The sequence below is a fragment of the Phycodurus eques genome, chromosome 11 (genome assembly GCF_024500275.1).
Source record: "Phycodurus eques isolate BA_2022a chromosome 11, UOR_Pequ_1.1, whole genome shotgun sequence".
In the NCBI taxonomy this organism is placed as follows: domain Eukaryota; kingdom Metazoa; phylum Chordata; class Actinopteri; order Syngnathiformes; family Syngnathidae; genus Phycodurus; species Phycodurus eques.
The window spans coordinates 9,100,472-9,113,160 of NC_084535.1; the positions used below are offsets into that span (position 1 = coordinate 9,100,472).

General features: G+C 40.1%; 2 protein-coding genes across 9 annotated transcripts in view; one reads left to right on the plus strand and one right to left on the minus strand.

Moving 5' to 3' along the window:
* LOC133409379 (pleckstrin homology domain-containing family A member 1-like) overlaps window positions 1-220 on the minus strand; it is a 28,565-nt gene extending 28,345 nt beyond the window's left edge. For 5 of the 6 annotated variants that reach the window (XM_061689248.1, XM_061689251.1, XM_061689254.1 and 2 more), the window contains exon 1: window positions 128-220. The gene's annotated coding sequence lies outside the window, so the exon portion shown is untranslated. Of the gene's footprint in view, window positions 1-123 lie in introns of all 6 variants that reach the window. The other variant, XM_061689250.1, reaches the window with a different exon arrangement.
* A 1,863-nt stretch (window positions 221-2,083) lies between these two features.
* The window catches only part of phactr2 (phosphatase and actin regulator 2), a 36,118-nt gene continuing 25,512 nt past the window's right edge, over window positions 2,084-12,689 (plus strand). Inside the window, exon 1 of one of the 3 annotated variants that reach the window (XM_061689247.1) lies at window positions 2,084-2,347. In XM_061689247.1, coding sequence (XP_061545231.1) covers window positions 2,209-2,347 — 139 coding nt within the window. In that variant the 5' untranslated portion in view covers window positions 2,084-2,208. Of the gene's footprint in view, window positions 2,348-9,446; window positions 9,538-12,689 lie in introns of those variants that run through there. The other 2 variants (XM_061689246.1, XM_061689244.1) reach the window with 2 other exon arrangements.

Here is a 12,689-nt window from a genome sequence, read left to right on the forward strand (position 1 = left end):
GGATAATGCTGTCGAGTACCGCTGCGAGGCGTCCCCAGCTATTAACCACATCACGAACAGAATTAAACACACACAGATACGTTCAACGGCGACTCCAATACTTCCAAAAGTTAGTCACCCTACCTACCCGCAGTGTGTGACCGCGGTAACCGCCTCGCTGTTGCTGGTGGGAGGTTCGCCCTTCTCCGCCTCAGCCCATCTCTGATCCAGCAACAACGGAGCCCCAAGCACCGCAGGCGCGACAGAATGCGGAGAGGCGGAGATCGTCAATAGCGAAGATGGTCACTCTATGTTAAAAGCTGAAATGCACTGGCTTTTCGGAATGATGACGAAAGTAACGTGACGATACGAGTACGTATCGTTTAGCTTCGTTCACCTGTTTAATACATTACCAACCGAGCACGTTTACTCATTTGTATTTTTTAAGCGCCCAGAGTGAGAGGTTTTTAACTATTTTATCTTCTTGGTTAGAATCCGGCAGAGGCGGAAAAGCATGTAGCGAGTATTGATTTAGTGACATCTGGCGGTCACATTTTGTATTGACCGATAATTTCGTTTGAAACCAAAGTACAGTGCCTTGAGATAACATCCATTCATCCGTTTTCTGAGCTGCTTCTCCTCACTAGGGTCGCGGGCGTGCTGGAGCCTATCCCAGCTATCATCGGGCAGGAGGTGGGGTACACCTTGAACTGGTTGCCAGCCAATCACAGGCCACATACAAACAAACAATCATTCACACTCACATTCATGCCGACTGGCAATTTAGAGTTGTCAACTAACCTACCACGCATGTTTTTGGGATGTGGGAGGAAACCGGAGTGCCCAGAGAAAACCCACACAGGCATTGGGAGAACATGCAAACTCCACACAGGCAGGGCCGGGGATTGAACACCGGTCCTCAGAACTGTGAGGCAGACGCTCTAACCAGTCGTCCGCCGTGCCGCCCCTTGCGATAACAGTTAACTCGTAACTCAAATCACATTTCTGCACTAAAATTTATGGAAAAGCAGTTAACCCCAAACACCCCAGATTCGTTTTTTAACGTTGTTTCATTTCAAAATAGCACTCAACGGTATTGTACTGTATAAAAACACACATTTGCTGTCCACATAACCTGCAAAGATGGAACAAAACAAAAAATCAGCCAGGCAACGGCTCGTATCTAAAAAAGTGAAGCCACTCGTATATCAAGGCACCACTGTACAGTATTAGACGGACAAGCAGCGGAAGGAGGAAGAGACAGACGGACGGACAGACAAACAGACAGACAGACATTGAGGCGGGTTTAAAATAAATTTTCATTTCATCAAACAAGTAGAAAAAAAACAGAACATTAAGATGATGCATGTTGGTATGTGGGAACTTGGAAATAATACATATAGTCTAACAATGCTATATTGACATTGTACAAATTGGGAGGTAAAATATTATTGACACGGTGATATTTCATTAGCATAATAGCATCGTTGCCCTGGTCATATTTGAATGTTTTTGGAAAACAAGAAAAAAAAAAAACCACAATTTTTAGCCAACACATTGTTATTTTTTTTATTGTTATTGGGACAGTAAGTTAAAAATGACTAGCAATTTTGCTATTAGGCTGAGGATAGAACGATACAATGGTGAGTTATAATACACCCGATATGTACAGTGTATAAATATATTGGTTTTATTGCACATTGAAAGTTATATTTTAACAGAGTACAAATTGAGAGGTTTAAATATGGATTATAATATAAACCATCGTGTATAGTACATACAGTATGTTAATATGTTTGATGCACCGAACTTAACATTTGGTTTCACTGCTCGTGCTTTAAACTAACTCTCTTTTATTTTTGGTAACCATATAATCCCAACGAAAATGTTTTAATATCTTCATGACTGCAATGATGTAATGTCTACCTTAGCGTAAATCCTTAAACTCCATCAGCATTATTGCAAAAGCTTCTTCTGTCAATTCATGCGCATGTTTCATTGAATTTTAAAAATGTTGAAAGAACAGGTTTCCACTTTGCAGTCACATTTCAAGGCGAACTGCTTGTTTTAGAGGGTGTGAACGAATACAGGAAGACACGCACACCCGCTCACACAAATATACACGCACACAACGAGTCAAGTTTGAACAAGCTGAGCAGGAAAGGAAGGTGTAGGCGTTTAAGTGAACGTGGCACCTTTCTCAGTGTTTTTGGGGGGGTTCAAGCCACCATGGAGGCGGAAGAGTGGGACACTCTCACGGAGGTGAAGGCCTTCCCTGCCCTGCGACCCGAGTCCAGGTTCCGCTCCCTAAGCGATGCTTCAGGCTTTGCCACCAGAATCCTGTGGAGGCTCAGAGGAGCTCGCACAGGTAGGAATACACACTTTAGCTCACATAAGGAAACACCATTGTGCAACATTTAGATTCTTATCTATCTATCTATCTATCTATCTATCTATCTATCTATCTAAACTGTACGTGCAATGTTGTACTGTACAGGTAACATTTTTGAAACATTCTTAACTGCCACACAAGTTTAAAAAGACTTTAACCACGAAAAAATAATGAACAAAAATAATTGAAGTCAGTCAGGAGACAATGCATTTTTTAAAAAAATAATTTAAAACACTTTCCAGGTGTCTTCATAACATCTATGACATGCTTTTGTCCAAATACATTAAGGATCAATAATTACAGCTCTCTTTAAAGATGCTATTTCCTGTCTTGCTGAAAATAGCCCATTTGAAAGGGTGGCTCGAGTCATGCAACTGGACACCACAATCCATCATCTCGTGCTAGGCGAATGGCAATCACAGATTTTGTTTCCATGACAACCGAGCAAATCGAAGAGTGTAGGAAATAAATCGATGAAAGCATTTTCACTTGTGGAGGCAGCAGTTCATATACTACGCTGTGTCTATGTGGTGCATCAAATTTCAAATTCAGAAGTTACACTGTATTCTCAAAATTGACTTACTAGGTTGCCGTAATTGATCCTTAAAACGTAACGTTTGCAAACAGTAATTTGTGACATTTGTGTTTGATCATTTATTTCTTGCAGCATTTACTGCTCATCACCGCTTAATTGACGAATTATAGCGAACCTTAAATGTTGAATCGCTTTACGAGTTTGGTCGGCGTCGATTCTGTGTGTTTTGGTGTATCGCTTAAATGTCACTCTGCCCCACTTTCACAACCACAAGTGTTGCTGTGTTTCCTACCAGCCTTTTGTGTTTGAGCCTCAATCCCTCATGGGTAAATATATTTGTCATGACCAATGTAGTTTTCGTTGCCCAGCTCACATTTATCTGATGTCTTAAAAAAGATCGTTTAAAAAAAAAAAAAAAAAATAATACAGAATGCACGTCGGTAGCATTTTTAATAATACAATAGAAGCCTAATGGTTAACATGTTGAATCTTGGCCCATGATCTCGGGTTTGCACATACTTGCATGGGGTTTCTCCGGGTACTCCCACATTCCAAAAACATGCATGAAAGAGTCATTGAAGACTAAACTGTAAATTGTCCATGTCACGTACGTGGTTAGGGCGAAGGCGAGGAACGCAAGGCAAGAACATGGTGGACCCAATTGCAGGGAAGCAGGGAGGCAAGGCAGGAGTGCGGGAGTCTCAAAATAATAATATTTAATCTTCAAAAAAGGAAAACAAGGATATTGGATAAAGCAAAACTGAACAAAGTCCCACAACAGATAACAACCAAACCAAAGTAACAAAGAAACACTTGAATATCTAAAACTGGAAACAAACTATGACCTGTGAGTAAGATGTGGAATAGATAGGGAAAATGACACCTGACAATGACATACCACAATGATAAAGACAACTGGCGACTATGACATGGCAAAGAACCGACAAGAACTGAAAGAAACCAGGGAACTAAATACAAACAAATTGACGAGACAACGAGGAACACCTGGACAAGACACGAGTGGCTGGAGAGAGCTGATTGGTCGACACAAAGTAGACGAGAACAGGTGGACACGACAACCTAATGAGCACACGACAAACATGGAACACAGGAAAACATGGAACAAAACTAAACACAACCCAAACCAAAACACAGACCATGACAGTCCATAGTTGTGAATGTATGTGTGAGTAGTTGTTCTGTCTATTCTGTATGCGCCGTGCGAATGGCTGGTGACCAGTCTAGGGTGTACCCTGACTCTCACCCAATCTCAGCTGGGATAGGTTCGAGCTCACTCGCAGCTCTAATGAGTTCTGTCGAAAATGGATGGATGGAAAGATCCTCCAGAGTTGAACTTCCAAAAAGGGGCACAATTTGGAGTTCAACCATTAATTTTACCAACAAAAATGCATCAGTCGTGCTGCAGGAAATGATCCAATTTTCTTTACAGTAAATTGTCCGAAAATTATTATCAACTAAAAATTCCATATATCTATGTTCATCTTTCTATGCTAAACGAGCAGAAAATTAAAAGCTTTTCCACTAAAATTAACCTGTGCATCCACCTTGATGCCATTCATACAACAGTCAATTCTCCTAATTTCGAAATATGTATACTCTACGTTTTTTTACATTTTTGTTTAGTGGTGTGCTGATTTTTGGGCGGCACGGTGAACGACTGGTTAGCACATCTGCCTCACAGTTCTGAGGACAGGGATTCAAATCCCGGCCCCGCCTGTGTGGCGTTTGCATGTTCTCCCCGTGCCTGCGTGGATTTTCTCCGGGCATTCCGGTTTTCTCCCACATCCCAAAAAACATGCATGGTAGGCTAATTGAAGACTCTAAATTGCCCGTAGGTGTGAATTGTATGAATGGTTGTTTGTTTCTATGTGCCCTGCGATTGGCTAGTGACCTGAAGATAGCTGGGATAGGCTGTGGCACGCCCGCGACCCTAGTGAGGATAAGCGGTACAGAAAATGGATGGATGAAATGGATGGTGTGCTGATTTAAAAAAAAAAAACGTGAAAAATAGCAAATATAATTAAACGTTCGTCTTTTAATTTTTTTTTAAAGTTTTGACTTGAAAGTTAACCAGCAGATTGTGTTCCACTTTTGAAGTTCTGCTCTATTGTTTGTGTGTGTACTGCACAATAATATGAAATGGCTTTTACTTCATCATTAGGGAAGTTGTTTCCACAAATAGTCCATAAGGAATGATGTGTAGACTGTAAATAGCATGTTGACCTCCAAATGGACACTATATAGTATTACTCTCTTCTAATTACACAGGCAGAGGGAACAGTTTGGGCAATAGTGGCGGGATATACTAAAATAAAATGGGTTAAAAGTGAGGGGAGGGGAGAAAAATGTGACTTGAAACAGCAAAAAATAGGAGAGTGGGCCAAATTAGATGCGAGGATAGTGTGATTAAGGAGGAGGAGAGTGCAGATGGAAAAAGGCTGAAGAAAGGGAAGAGGAGGGGGATGTCGGCTCACTCCTTGAAATAGCTGAGATTAGACAGCCTTTGAGTTGACGATAAGCACTTGTTAGATGTGTTATTTTTGATCGGGGACAGAGCAGACATTGCCCCCAGCTGAAATTTGTGCAAAATCCTTTGAAAACCTACAAACTCAATGAGCGAGCTTCTTTATTAGGGGGGGGGGGGAAGGACAGCTTAATCAGAATTTACAATGGAAAATCTTTGACAGAGATAGAAATTAATAATGATTTCAATGAAACGTATTATGTATTTATTTTCACAATTTAGAACGGTTTCCAGGTGTTTAGTAACATGTCTGAGGCATACTTTCATTAAAAATATGAAGGGATCAAGAATTGAGAAACTTTACACACCCTATTTCTTGTCCTGGTGAAATTAGGCCATTTCGAGGGGGCCTCACTGTCTCGTGCAAATTAGTGACTGTTCACCCTGCCCCTTATAATGCCGGCCCAATGGCGAGTACAGCTTTCATACCCATGACGACTAGAGGGGTGAACATTTCACTTGTGGAGGCAGCTCTTCATGAACTCCCCTGTAGGTATTTGGCGCATGGACATACAGGTATCACCAAACACCAATGCCACAGCAACAATCAATTACTATATGTGCCACTTATCAGAAGGGAACACTGTCAGCTAACGGTAATCTGTACATCAGACAAAACTCAATGCAGCTCTGCTTACCTTCGGGCTTTGACATGATTTGTGTTTCAGACAGTGTACTGTAGTCTGAATGCGGCTTGAAAGTGGCAAGTCATGGGTGGAGAAACACGGTTTGAGGCTGGTATTATGCCAAAATGGAATGGCACTATTTTGCAAAATTCAGACCTTCTTGATCACAGAAGCATTTTCAGAAATAGGCAAATAACAAAAGATTTACTTGGTTGTGTAATTTCGCACTTGATGGGTGAACAGGCACTCCAGAGAGTTCAGCTACTTATCTATAACTACAAGCCATTAAAAAGTATTTTTTTCCCCTTTTACTATCATTCTGGGAGTAACTTAAAACAAGCCACTGAGGATTTAAATCGACACCACTGACCCCAAATGCCACCTTCAACTGCTTGGTACAGACGCAACTCAACACTGCAGTATAGAATATTGCAGAAAAATTCATTGATTTCAGTGCTTCCCCAGATATTCACGCGGGATGGGGCCGTGAACAGCAGAAATCTATAACTGACCCCCCTCCCCACAAAAAAAGGTTCATAATAGCCTATCATTGCCACAGGGTAGCATAAACGTTTGTGTACAGGAACCTCCTTAACTTACTTCAATATAGTTCCTTGGCAACAAGATGCCACAAGATACTTTTGTCTCAATGAAGCTCCATGATTTCCTTCAACACCAAGATGCCACAAGATGGCACCAAAGTAATTGTGTTATTGCTTCGGTCTGAGCACAAAAACAACAAAAATATCAGTTCCTCCCAAAAAAGTCCCCAAAAATGATGAAACAAAACATACAGTTCAATTCAAAAAATGAAACTCATATAATTCGTCCTCAAAACAGATTGAAGATATGTAGCTAACAACACCCAAAATAAATACAAATCCTAACTTCAGTTTATCAGTTTGAACATTAAATATCTTGTCTTTGTAGTTTATTCAATTAAATATTGGTCAAACATTTTCAAATCATTGTATTCTGTTTTTATTTATGTTTAACACAACGTCCCAACGGCGGCACGGTAGGCGACTGGTTAGGGCGTCAGCCTCACAGTCCTGAGGACCGGGGTTCAATCCCCGGTCCCGCCTGTGTGGAGTTTGCATGTTCTCCCCGTGCCGGCGTAGGTTTTCTCCGGGCACTCCGGTTTCCTCCCACATCCCAAAAACATGCATGAATTGGAGACTCTAAATTGCCTGTAGGTGTAAATGAGAGTGCGAATGGTTGTTTGTTTGAATGTGCCCTGCGATTGGCTGGCGACCAGTTCAGGGTGGACCCCGCCTCCTACCCGATGATAGCTGGGATAGGCTCCAGCATGCCCGCGACCCTACTGAGGAGAAGCGGCTCAGAAGATGGATGGATGGACAATGTCCCAACTTCATTGGAATTGGGGTTGTAGTTTCCCGTCGTACTGTTCTGAAATCTAAGGGAGAACTCTCAAAATTGAGTTGAGGAGAGCTGGGAGAAAATGCAAACCTCACACAGTTGAGCCTCGGATTTGAACCCAGAATCTCTCGATTTTGCGGTAGCTGTTATACACTATAACCACCAGGTACAATTTTCAGACAAACTTGAACTCTGGAGCTCGCACTCACCGGCTTGAAAGGCTTTTATGCACTACCGACTGAATATACGTAACCAGCAGTCTATAGCTCATAAAACAAAAGAGTAAAACTAGCCAAATTCCATTTCCAACCAAATTTGGTATTTCAAAATGAGACCCATGAGAGACAACATAATGACATTTAATGTGAATGCCTCATGTGGTTTTTAAACTGGGACTTCCAGTTACAGTTAAAATCTTGTGTCTTGTGTTCTAAGCAGGCTCCTTTGAAGGTAATTATGCCCCATTTTAATACTCTAAATTAGTTATTTTTATCACACAGTGAAGGCCAGCAAGTTACTGTTTATTTATACTTTCAGTGACACCATGAGTCAGGGTTTTATTCTTACTGTGTAGTTAAAGTCTTACCTTCCCAGTCTATCAGTAACTCTATTTGGTTACTAAGTAACAAATTTACTAGTTTTGAAAAAGCATGCGAATGTGCCCGATTTTGTTTCATTTCCGTGACTGCTCGTACAGCATGGTTTATTACATCCTGCGTCATTATGTTCTCTTCTGTTAAGAACAGGAAATTAAAGAAATCAAACCCTTGCAGCAGAACAACACATACATGTGATTCAATGTCTCCATGCTCAATATTGGATGGTGACTCATTATTATATTACCGGTAATTATGGTTCATCTAAGTCCCTTCCCTCATGATAATGTGTATTTTTTTTAAAGAACATACACAAGTAATTCATGTTAAAAGTATTTTGACATTGTTTAATATAGATAGAAAGGAAAATCATCCAACACAAGTGAAGGATGAAGGATATAATTAAAGGCAAAACCTACATTTATACTGTAATACTTCTACTAATAATAATATAATAAATCAAAATCAGCCAAACCCAGTCTGAAAAGAAGGAATAATTTAAGATGAAAATGTTTTCGCTTCACATCAACAAGTACATTTTATGCTGCACTTTTCGAGAAACTAAAACACACCTCAAGAAAAAAAATGTGAAGTTACACAAAAAATTGATTTCATAAATTTATAAATGGCATTTGTAGGAAAAACATACGTAATATATTTACGTATGTTTTATGTACTGTATCTGTATTAATACATACAGTAGTAAAATGTGTCCTTATACAAGTAGCAAGGGACATGGTGTTAATGGATATATGCTTGTCTCAATTCTGTCTTTAAAATAGAAACTAACTATAACAGAGTTGTTCTTTATGACAATGAAGTTATGTTTTGTGCGTGTTAAATGCTCCATTATGTACTGTCTTAACTACATTCTGAAAAATGTTGACTCTGCTACTTTGTGGCTTGGTTTTGTATCTTTTGTCATGGGACACTGTGCGACCGGTTGAAGGTGCACCTATTGTTGTAACCTCAATGTGTGTTTACTGTATGTGTGTGGTTAAGGGAAACTGACCACTAGGCAATTGTTGCTCATTTCACAGCATTCGTTGTAATAGGAGTGGATAGAAGTTGAACTTTGACTTTTTGCAGTGACTCTGCACTATGTAACTGCGCTGATTACCAGTGGCTATAAATCATATCTGGCAAACACGACACCCCTCTAGCTTTCCTTTTCGCCTCCTCCTCTTGTTTTTCTACTATCTCATTTGCATGTTGTTGCGTCACGGTGGGACCTCACCTCAATAGGGAGCCAGGCTAGGGGATAGGAGTTCGACTCAGGCAAAGACAGGGGAGAATGAGTACCTGAGATGGAAAGGGACATTAAGTTTTAATGCTCTTTACTGGAGTGAGAAGAGGGAGGGAGGCAGGTGGGAGGAGCGAGGGATGGAGGGAGGGATGGAGGAGGAGGGTGTAATGTCAGGAAGAGGCGAGGATCAACTCACACTGCTGATAATATTCCCTGGGTCAAGTCATGGAACATGATGGTGAGTTTCTCTCCATTATAAGCATTTTTTTGTTATGTTTTTTCTTTGTTTTAACCTTTACTTTTTTTGTAAGTAATTGTAAGTGACCTTTTAAGGAATCAAAAGGCTAGGTTTAACTGCTCTTTTATTCCCATCTCACGCATGATTCATGTTGTCTGTTTTACGAGGTGTGTGAGTAGCGACGTTTCAGCTTGACATAACAGCAGAGTAAGCAAATAAGGTTAGGTTCAACCAGTCAAGTAAGGACTTTTCACCTGTCAGCTTTATTTGTTGTGTTTAAAACAACATACACTACCTGCTATTCACTTTCATTTTAGACGTGTATAATGGAAATATTCCACTTGGTGCTGATTTGTGTTTCGGTCAAATGTAAACCAAAAAGCAAGACTAATTGATAGAGCATTTTAATTTTTTGAAATACATTTTGGCAAAAGAATTCAAGCAGAACTTATACATACAGTATCTACACAACAATTAAACTTCAGTATTGGATGTATTAAATAGTGACATCTATCACCAATAAATATAGATACATAGCGTTTATACTGTATATCCATCCATCTTTTTTCCACACAATACTTAATTGGGTTGTGTAGCCTATCCTAGGACTTTTGGGCAAGAGACGCAGGGTACACCCTGGACTTGTCACCAGTCAATCACTGGGCACATGTAGACAAACAGCCACTCGCACCCATGGAGAATTTAGACTTCGATTAATCTAACATGGATGTTTTTGTACCTAAAGAAAACCCTCACAAGCATGGGGAGAACGTGCAAACTCCACACAGTCAAACCCAGAACCTCTTGACTAAGGCAGATGTCCTAACTACTACTTTTATAACCTTTATAACCTTTTATATATTTATATTATACTACTAACCTTTTATATTCTAGTGCATCTTTGTTTTGTGATGAGTTTGTAAGTAAGAATTCTGACTTACATTAGGGCCAAGGGGAGGACTGCCCCATCACATCCAGAAGATGGTGCTTTTTTCGGTATTTTATAGTTAATGTTTTTGGGATTCAATTACCAGATTAGAGGGTATAAATCACCTTGTATTGTCGTCATTATACAGTCCCCTCCAAAAGTATTGAAATGGCAAGGTCAATTTCTTTGTTTTTGTTGTATACGGAAGACATTTGGGTTTCAGTTCAAAAGATAAATATGAGACAAAAGTTCAGAATTCTAGCTTTCATTTCATGGTATTTAAATCTATATGTGTTAAAAAACTCAGGACAGAGCACCTTTTGTTTGAAGTGAATTCAGAACTTTTGCAGTGGCAATTCGGCCACTTCCTTATTTTGAATAATTTATTCTTAATAACTTGACCTCTTGGTGTATGTGCGAAGCCTAGCGGTGAATGGACGGTATACGACACCACTGTTTCATACTCTATGTTTACCCTTGTTTTGGCTCAGCATCTGTCCAATACCTTCTTTTAAACTTTTAGTGCTAAATAGAGGTGAATAATCAGTGATCATTTCAGCAAAGCTCCTGAAGCCCAAGGATGTCAACGCAAGGCTGCATTGGGTGCCCACGATTGCACAGCAACTGATTGACCACACCTCGTAGTTCAAGTCTTCTGTCTCTGATAGGTTATTTTTCCTTGGGCGCAGTGGACTCTTAAATCTGCAAACTCTCCTTTAAGTAGATTTTTTCAGGTATCGGAACTATGTTTATTTTTCTAGCAACCCTTTACACCCTACATCTGAAAACGGTTATCTGTACTTTTTACTTCTTACTTTGTCTACTTTCCTTACTTACATAACGATAATAACAAGATTCGGAGAAGCAAGATCGTTCCATTACATGGCCTTATTTAACAGAACTTTTTGATGTTGTCGGCTACAAAAATAATTTGTGGCGACTGTGTCGTGTCTTGTACCAGCCCAGATACCACCAGCTTCTGGCATGAAAAAACTATGTTCTGAAAAAAATGTATATACAGGTTGGGTGTATTTTTTTTCTATTATCATTAGCTAATTTGGCATTTTTGTAACTCAGTTCACAACATTAGCAAAGCTATAGGACCACGTAGTTTTGATAGCATAAAAGCCAGAGTCAACGTTAGCTAGCGGTTGTTGTTTTTTTGTTTTTTTTGGGGGCATGCCAAGTTATTGAAATGAGTATTGAATGTAATGGGAAGTCAAAATTCGTTTTTATTTTTTACTTATCAGAAGCTGTACTTTTTTGCTTTTTTTGTTTGTTTGTTGAATCAGTGGTTTTACTTTCAGTGGTCTTTTTTTTTACACAAGTATCTGACCTCTATGTGTAGAGTGTGAGTACTTTTTCCAACTCTTGGTGCCTCAATATTTATTTATTTATTTATTTGTGTAAAAATCCTATTTTTTTTTTATTCTCAGTGCTTTCCCATTTATGTAGTGTAATCGTAGAATAAACATGCTGTGATGCTTTCTGCACACCTCCCAAGCCACAAATCAACCATCTTTACCCAGTGGCAGTGCTTTAAAAACAAACCTTATCACACCTTTGTCTGGGTAATAAAGGAGTGAAAAGCAGCCCTCAACTATGCAAACGGGACATGCAAGTGGCTGCGCTCCTCCAGTGTTTGTACTCAGCTCAGACATGACTGTGTACAGAATGATATGAAGGAGCAAAGAAAGAACGCTCGCTTGCTTATACACCTCATTCTAATACAAGTGTGTGCAAGTGAGCACCGGCTCATTTCCCCACAAACCGTGTGCCTTTATTCAGCTCTGGTTACCAAACGTTGCTTCACCACGGCCTTGTCGCCATCTCTCGCTCTCTATCGCAAGCCCTTCGCTCGAGCTCTCCGGCCGCCCGTCTGGCAGGATGTCAGCTATTGATTTAATACAGGCATCATTTTAGCATTATGGCTCATGCCAAAGAGTATACAACAAACAGGAGATCGGGTTGCAAGCGAGCTGGCCAGGGCAGATGGGAAGAGCGAGAGACATGACAGTAACCAGTCCTGTAGTACTCCCAAAAGACTATGCAGGTTATGTTTGAAGGTCAATTTCCTGACACAAAATAGTCATATTGAAACAGTGGCCACTCATTATCTGATTAGATAGTACTGTGCGACTAAGTTTAATAAATACGTCAGGGCAGTGGGGGGCTCTCAAAAGTAGCACTTAAACAATTATTAGCCCCTTGTTCCGCTGAGGCC